This window comes from Hyla sarda, chromosome 4 (genome assembly GCF_029499605.1).
Source record: "Hyla sarda isolate aHylSar1 chromosome 4, aHylSar1.hap1, whole genome shotgun sequence".
NCBI classification, from domain to species: domain Eukaryota; kingdom Metazoa; phylum Chordata; class Amphibia; order Anura; family Hylidae; genus Hyla; species Hyla sarda.
Window position 1 is genome coordinate 1,309,457 of NC_079192.1, and position 8,882 is coordinate 1,318,338.

Sequence of the window (8,882 nt, forward strand, 5' to 3'; positions counted from 1 at the left end):
GCCCATTGCTCCCTGTCATGAGAACGGACGATTAAGTCGGGGAACAACGGCAGTGTGAAAGAGGCCTTAGTGTGGTGGTTAACACTCCTGGCATCATGAACTCCAGTCACAGTCACAGCACCCCACAGTATACACACGCCATTACCACACACCACCACTGGGTATTTGGAGCCCTCCAGCCAACGTCTCCATTCCTCCAGTGCCATCTTTAGTTCTCATTCATCCACATTATTGTTGTATCCAGAGAGAGCGCCCATAAACTGTTGCACCATCTGTTTGTTTTTGGGAACGGCCAGTCAGATGATATGGATTTTCTTTATGTCCATCCCAATGAGCCCTGTGGACAATATATACCCCAGGAACTCCACAGTTGTTACCTTGAAGTAGTTTTTTCCAAGTTTTCCATATAGTTGATGTTGCCATAAATGGGCTAGTACCATCTTGACATGTTACTTGCATGCCAAGGATTGTGCCAGCGGTACCGATGGACAGCGGCTCCCGGAACCTCGCCGCACACCACCCAAAGCGCATCCCAGAGTTGTGTCTGTACATTGCACAGCTGCAAAAGGTGAGTGGCACCCCCTATAAGGATTGTGGGAGAGATTTATCAAAACCTGTGCAGAGGAAAAGTGGTGAAGTTACTCATAGTAACCAATCAGATTGCTTCTTTCATTTTGAAAAAGGTCTCTGGGAAATGAAAGAAGCAATCTGGTAGGGGAGAAGCTATAGGAGCCATCTGGTGAGGGGAGGAGCTATAGGAGCCTGCTGGTTAGGGGAGGAGCTATAGGAGCCTGCTGGTGAGGGAAAGAGCTATAGGAGCCTGCTGGTGAGAGGAGGAGCTACAAGAGCCTGCTAGGGAGGGGAGAAGCTAAAAGAGCCTGCTGGTGATGTGAAGAGCGACAGGAGTCTGCTGGTGAGGGGAGGAGCTATAGGAGCCTGCTGATGAGAGGAGGAGCTACAGGAGCCTGCTGGTGGGGGGAGGAGATACCAGGGCCTGCTGGTGAGGGGAGGAGCTATAGGAGCCTGCTGGTGAGAGAAGGAGCAATAGGAGCCTGCTGGTAAGAGGAGGGGCTACGGGAGCCTTCTGGTGAGGAGAGAAGCTATATGAGCCTGCTGGTCAGAGGATGAGCTACAGGGGCCTGCTGGTGAGGGGAGGAGCTACAGGAGCCTGCTGAGGAGGGGAGGAGCTACAAGAGCCTACTGGTGAGAGGAGAAACTACAGGGGCCTTTTGGTGAGGGGAAGAGCTACAGGGACCTGCTGGTGAGGGGAGGACTTATAGGAGCCTGCTGGAGAGGGGAGGAGCTACAGGGGCCTGCTGATGAGGAAGGAAGGAGATGACTTTAGGAGCTTGGTGATTGATTGAGCAGTCCACTGCTGACACCATCTGACGTTTTCCAGAATCGCCATATGGGTAATCCAACTCTCTTCTCTGGGCATCCACAAAAATCATATTCCTCCACAACCAGACGGCGAGATGGCAGGAGGTGATCCACTGCTTCCACTGCTCCAGTGACCATGTGCTTTACATCATTACTGACAACGCTTGGCATTGTGCATGCTTAGGCTTGTGTCCAGCTGCCCAAGTATGGAAACCCTTATCATGGTATTCTAGACTAACCATCCTTGTGCTGATGTCACCTCCGGGGGGCAGTATGGATTTCTGCAGATAGTTATACAGCAGAGGATTTTGCTTTGTCCACCACTTCTTGGCTTAGTTGTCCAGGGCAAATGCACCACAGAAACATAGAATGCCATTCGGCCCACCTAGTCTACATGAGAAGTTCTGCGCCATTCCATCACTCAGGTGATGGAGCCCAAAGTGGAGAATGAAGAGGGCCCAGCCCTAGAGTGGAAGCAGAGGGAAGGTGACCTATTGGAAACTACTTAATAGGGCATCTATCTAATGGGATAGGGGAATTACTTAAAAGGGTATTCCGACCAAAGACATCTTAGTCCCTATCCAAAGGATATAAGGGATAAGATGTCTGTGACCCCTCACGTTCTCCGTGCGGCACCCACATTCTATGCTGGGCTGCTGCTCAAGTCTCCGGGATTGGAGACGTGACATCACGCTTGCCCCCTTGTGACGTAACAAGATGCCCCCTCCCATAGACATGAATGGAGGGGGCGTGGCGTGACATCACATCTTCACTCCCGGAAACGCAGTGGTTTCCGATTCTGGAACAGCAGCCCAGCATATCCTTTGGATAAAGGATAAGATGTGTTTGGCCGGAGTACCCCTTTAACTACTGGGGGCTTCTATCTAATGGGGGAATAAACTGCCTACCTACCCACTGAGGGTATCTACCTAATAAGGGGTATTACCTACCTAATGGTGGTTCTATCTAATAGGAGGGATTAACTACCTAATGGGGCTATCTACCATATAGCAGAGCAGAAGTTTCACAGACTGACTTGTGGTACAGGTTACATCCTATGACAGTGCCATGTTTATAGTCACTATCCAAAGGATAAGGGATAAGATGTCTGATTGCAGACGATCTCTTGACTGCACCCGGCATTTGTTTAGAGCATTGGGTGCAGCTCCGGAGGCGCGTGACATCCCGCCACGCACCCTCAATGCAAGTCTATGGGAGGGGGCGTGGCAGCCGTCACGCCCCCTCCCATAGATTTGCATTGAGGGGGCATGGCCATGACGTCACGAGGGGGGCGTGACCGTGACTTCACCAGTCTCCTCCTCGCATCGCCAGTCATCTGGTATGGAGTGAAGTTCTGTGGTGTCGCAGCTGAGATCGCAGGGTTCTCCAGTGACGTGACCCCCCCGCGATCAGACATCTTATCCCCTATCCTTTGGATAGGGGATAAGATGTCTAGGGACAGAGAACCCATTTAATGCATTGATGCATGGAAAGGCGTAAACCAAAAGAGAGACCAAAAGAGGAAGAATAAATCTACTAAAAAGATACAGTGAATTGGATCGCATCGTATAGACCTGAAGAACCTGAAGAACCAAGAGGATCGGTGTATGGTGTCCAATACTGAGGTCAGGTCGCCCATCACTCTCCTCTCCGCTCCTATAATTAGTGGTGCAGAGGGTCGAGTCTACACATTTATTTCCTACGGGGATTTATTCTGATGCCATATTGGGGTCAGGAAGGAATTTTTTCTCTGTCATGGGGCATTTGACATCAGCCTCATGTTTTTTTTTTTTTGCCTTCCTCTGGGTCAACACAGTAGGTTTTAGGTTGAACTCAATGGACTCTTGTCTTTTTTCAATCTTACAAACTATGTTACTAGGTTACACAACATTGAGGAAGCCAACCCGGTGAAATGGATCGCAACCCGACCTGGTAACAAGTGAGTATCTGCCCCCTTCCTAATTAGGTGTCGGGATTAGCACATGCAGGATAGAAAAAGTGACACTGACACACACGTTCAACAAATGATACTTCCTGTATTTGAAACAATTACGAGGGTTTTTATAATCTTGTAACAATGTGCAAAGCTATACGTCATGAATAACTGTCCTCGTGATTGGTTTCTTCCATCTGCAGGTGTTTTTTGTCCATCACGTGGTCTTATCTTCTTGGGTGTAGATCCTGTTCGGGCGCCATCTTGAGACATTCTTTCAAACACGATGGGAGGGGGGAGTAAGTACCATTTTAGCCAGTATGTTCTGAAATAGGCATTTTACCTCATCCACCAGTCCGGGAGATTTGTAATACACTGCTCAAAAAAATAAAGGGAACACAAACAACACAATGTAACTCCAAGTCAATGACACTTCTGTGAAATCCCACTGTCCACTCAGGAAGAACGCTGATTGACAATCAATTTCACATGGAACAGACAACACGTGGAAATTATAGGCAATTAGCAAGACACCTGCAATAAAGGAGTGGCTCTGCAGGTGGTGACCACAGACCATTTTTCAGTTCCTATGCTTCCTGGCTGATGTTTTGGTCAGTTTTGAATGCTGGCAGTGCTTTCACTCTAGCGGTAGCATGAAACGGAGTCTACAACCCACACAAGTGGCTAAGGTAGTGCCGCTCATCCAGGATGGCACATCAATGCGAGCTGTGGAAAGAAGGTTTGCTGTGTCTGTCAGCGTAGTGTCCAGAGCATGGAGGCGATACCAGGAGACAGGTCAGTACATCAGGAGATGTGGAAGAGGCCGTAGGAGGGTAACAACCCAGCAGCAGGACCGCAACCTCAGCCTTTGTGCAAGGAGGAGCAGGAGGAGAACTGCCAGAGCCCTGCAAAATGACCTCCAGCAGGCCACACATGTGCATGTGTCCACTCAAACGGTCAGAAACAGACTACATGAGGGTGGTATGAGGGTCCGACAGATCGGAGTTGTGCTTATAGCCCAACACAGTGCAGGACGTTTGGCATTTGCCAGAGAACACCAAGATTGTCAAATTTGCCACTGGCGCCCTGTGCTCTTCACAGATGAAAGCAGGTTCACACTGAGCACATGTGACAAACGTGACAGAGTCTGGAGACGCTGTGGAGAACGTTCTGCTGCCTGCAACATCCTCCAGCATGGTGGTCAGTAATGGTGTGGGGTGGCATTTCTTTGGGGCCGCACAGCCCTCCATGTGCTTGCCAGAGGTAGCCTGACTGCCATTAGGTACCCCTTGTGAGACCATATGCTGGTGTGGTTGGCCCTGGGTTCCTACTAATACAAGACAATGCTAGACCTCATGTGGCTGGAGTGTGTCAGCAGTTCTTACAAGAAGAAGGCATTGATGCTATGGACTGGCCCCACCCGTTCCCCAGACCTGAAACCGATTGAGCACATCCGGGTCATCATGTCTCGCTCCATCCACCACAGACTGTCCAGGAGTTGGTGGATGCTTTTGTCCAGGTCTGGGAGGACATCCCTCAGGAGACCATCCTCCACTTCATCAGGAGAATGCCCAGGCATTGTAGGGAAGTCATACGGGCACGTGGAGGCCACACACACTACTGAGCCTCATTTGGACTTGTATTAAGGACATTACATAAAGTTGGATCAGCCTGTAGTGAGGTTTTTACACTGTGATTTTGAGTGTGACTCCATATCCAGACCTCCATGGGTTGATACATTTGATTTCCATTGATAATTTTTGTGTGATTTTGTTGTCAGCGCATTCAACTTTGTAAAGAGGAAAGTATTTCATACAATTAGTTCATTCATTCAGATCTACGATGTGTTATATTAGTGTTCACTTTATATTTTTGAGCAGTGTACTATGAACTGATCGTATAATGATACTTCTCACACTTTGGTTCCTCAGACTGTATATAAGAGGGTTCAGCATTGGTGTTACTGCTGTATAGAAGACTGACGCCACCTTGTCTCGTACGGTGAAGGCGCTGGAGGGAGGATGCATGTATGTGAACAATACAGTGCCGTAGAAGATGAAGACGCACATGAGGTGTGAGGAGCAGGTACTGAAGGCTTTCCTCCGACCTTCTGTGGATCTCATGTGTGTAACTGAAATGATTATTAGGGTGTATGAGACAAGGATAGTCACCAGGGAGCCTGAGGCCAAAGCACCTACAATGTAGAAGGTGACCATGTCACAGGAAGAAGTATCCGAGCAGGACAGTCTGAGTATCACAGGAGTATCACAGTAGAAGTGGTCAATGAGGTTGGACCCACAGAACTGTAGACTGAAGGTGCAGCTGGTCTGTACCGAGGACTGTAAGAAACCAACAGAGAAGAAAAAAATAAGGAGTCGTAGACATTTCTTCTTATTCATAATGGACACATAATGGAGAGGGTGGCAGATGGCAACATAGCGGTCATAGGACATGGAGGAGAGGAGGAGAGTCTCGATAGATCCTAGAGCGGCATAGAAGAAGAACTGAAGAGCACAACCTACAAAGGAGATCGTCTTCTTCAAACTCTTAAGGTCCACCAAGGTCTTTGGCATTATGGTGGAGGAATAGAAGACGTCCACCAGGGAGAGGTAAGTCAGGAAGTAGTACATTGGGTTCTGCAGGTTTGATGTGTTACTGACAATGGCCACCAGGCTAACATTGGCCAATACAGTCACAATGTAGACGTGCAGGAAGAGTACGAAGAGGAAGGATCTCAGGTCCTCATCGTCAGTCAGTCCGGAAAAGACAAACTCTGTGACCTCGGTCTGGTTCGTGAAGTCCATCAAATCGATCCTTACTGGAGAAACAAAAGAGTCCAGATCTCAAGGATCAAAAGGATTCCAGGAATGACACTAAGAGCAATAACACAAACTCTACTGGGAACTATTAATAGTTAATTGTATCTATATCAGAATATCCTATCATATTATAACAAGATACATTATACGGGGATTATCATAGGTCGGATACACAACCTATTGCTGAACGAGTGTCATTTGTATAGTTCGCACCATTAATAAACAATGGAGAAATCCATAGTATACTTGAAAAGAATGTATAGATGACGGAACCCACCATACAGCAGCAAAATCTTTATTGTAGAAGTCAGTGCATGCAGGTCATCCGCAGGCAGAGACAGTGAGGACGGGGGTCCTGCAGTCCGCCCATTTCTTTAAAGGAGTACTACGGTGGAAAACAAAATGTTTCTAATCAACTGGTGCCAGAAAGTTGAACAAAAAAATCTTAATCCTTCTAGTATTTATCAGCTGCTGTATACTGCAGAGGAAGTTGTGTAGTTCTTTCCAGTCTGACCACAGTGCTCTCTGCTGACACCACTGTCCATGTCAGGAACTGTCCAGAGCAGGAGCAAATCCCCATAGCAAACCTATCCTGCTCTGCACAGTTCCTGACACGGACAGAGGTGTCAGCAAAGAGCACTGTGGTCAGACTGGAAAGAACTACACAACTTGCTGTGGAGCATGCAGCAGCTGATAAGTACTGGGAGGATTAAGATTTTTTAATAGACGTAATTTACAAATCTGTTTAACTTTCTGGCACCAGTTTAAAAAAAAAAGAAAAAAAAAAGAAAAAAAAAAGTTTTCCACTGGAGTACCCCTTTTCAGGCTATGTTCACAAGGCAGAATTTCCGCATAAATATCCACACTTTTTAAAGGTGCTCTGTGTATTCATGCAGAAAGATGCGGAACTCCGGCCATATTAATGCGGCCGTGGAATTCCTAATCTATGCGAAATTTCTGCCATCTGAACATAGCCTGAATCTCTTTGTCGCCTCCTCTGCACCCTCTACAGTTCAGCCATGTCCTTCTTATATACAGGTGCTCAGTGCTGGACACAATACTCCATATGATCTGACTAATGATTTATACAGAGGTAACTATGTCCTTGTCAGGACCCTCTATACATCACATGACTTTCTTAGGCTGGGTTAACACCACATTTTTGTAATACAGTTCCCGTATACGTTTTCATTTTGAAAACAGTACGGAACCGTATTGAAAACCGTATGCATTGGCTCTCCATTGAAAACCGTATACATTGGCTCTCCATTGAAAACCGTATACATTGGCTCTCCATTGAAAACCGTATGCATTGACTCTCCATTGGAAACCGTATGCCATAAGATGCATCCAGATGCATCTGTTTTGCATCTAGTGCGGTTTTGTCAGGTTTTTTCCCGCACCCAAAATTGTAGCCTACCACGGTTTTTGGTCCGGGTAAAAACCGTATTGAAACGTATACATTTTTTTAAAACATGGGAGTCAATGGGAACTGTACAGAACTGAGTGTGTGTACGGTTCCATCCGGTTTGGACATACGGTTTTTGACTTTGCACAGTTTTTTCTTGGAATTTCAACCAAACAAGTGAAACTTTATTCATAATGGAATGAAAAGTTTAAAACGTATACGGATGCAACCGGACATCATTTTTCAAACCGTATATGGATTAAAATTTGTACACCCGTTTTTATACAGTTTAGTCCGGTTTTTAGGAATCCATTTTTTTAAATCAAAAACCTGATACGGGAACTATATTGCAAAAACGTGATGTGAATGCAGCCTTAGCCTTGGCAGCAGCTGCCTGGCACTGGTCACTAAATTAGATTTTACTGTCCACTAGTACCCTCAACTCCTTTTCAGTAGAAGTTTTAGTTAAAGAGTACCTGTCATTAACTTGTTACATTTTAAAATCCTCCCAAGTCACTGCCCCCATCATGATAAACCACCCCCTGCCTTTATTTTTATTGTTTGTTAGTTTTCTACCTTGATATTGCTCTGTATTTTCAGATTCACAGACTGGGAAGAGGCGTTCCCCAGCAGGCGTGACATTATCTGAAGCCATACAGGGGAGAACTTCTTCCCTCACTCTTCTACACACAGCCCAGAGCAGTTCAGTGTGAGATGAGCTATGATTGGCTAACCACAAATAAAACATATTTTTTTTTTACAAAGTATATTAGAAAGATTTTCTATTTACCATAAGGAGTGCAACAGCAAAAATTTGTTTTAATGAGAGTGCCCATTTAATGTCTTATTATTTAGCATATAATTGTACATTTTGTCACCATGTCCCAGGTGCATCACCTTACATTTATCATTCGCCATGTTTTTTTCCTTCCTAAAACTCCCAGCATGCCCGGACAGCCACAACACAACAGCTGGAGGCACACTGATTGGGAAACACCACTCTAAAAGGTCAATAATTGACTAGTAACATTGACCCAAATATATTCCATCAATACCCACCTTCTGTTTCCTATCACTGCCCCAGTGACTTCTACATATAGGCCCAGCTCCCTTATTTTATGTACCAACCTTGTATGTTTGAAAAAACCTAAAACAAAGAAAAAAAAATAAACTAACAACATATTAACAAAAAATAAATAAATATATATATATATATATATATACAATGCAACTGCCCTGAGAAGCCAGGAGAGCATCCAACCTGAGGAACGTTTTCATGTCAACATTCTCCGGAAGAAGAATTCGGGCATCGGGCGGGCGATCTTGTGACTTTCAGGAGCCT

General features: G+C 46.0%; 1 protein-coding gene across 1 annotated transcript; it reads right to left on the bottom strand.

Moving 5' to 3' along the window:
• Nucleotides 1-4,480: 4,480 nt before the first annotated feature.
• On the bottom strand, nt 4,481-8,680 carry LOC130366724 (olfactory receptor 1444-like). The gene is made up of 2 exons (XM_056569046.1): nt 8,600-8,680; nt 4,481-6,127 (listed from the first exon to the last, which is right to left on the bottom strand). The coding sequence occupies exon 2, from the start codon at nt 6,115-6,117 to the stop codon at nt 5,173-5,175; it is 945 nt and encodes a 314-aa protein (XP_056425021.1). The 5' UTR covers nt 6,118-6,127; nt 8,600-8,680; the 3' UTR covers nt 4,481-5,172.
• Between the last annotated feature and the right edge of the window lie 202 nt (nt 8,681-8,882).

Excerpts from the sequence above, each read along its gene's own strand:
- LOC130366724 (XM_056569046.1), bottom strand. The coding sequence starts at position 6,117 with ATGGACTTCACGAACCAGACCGAGGTCACAGAGTTTGTCTTTTCCGGA.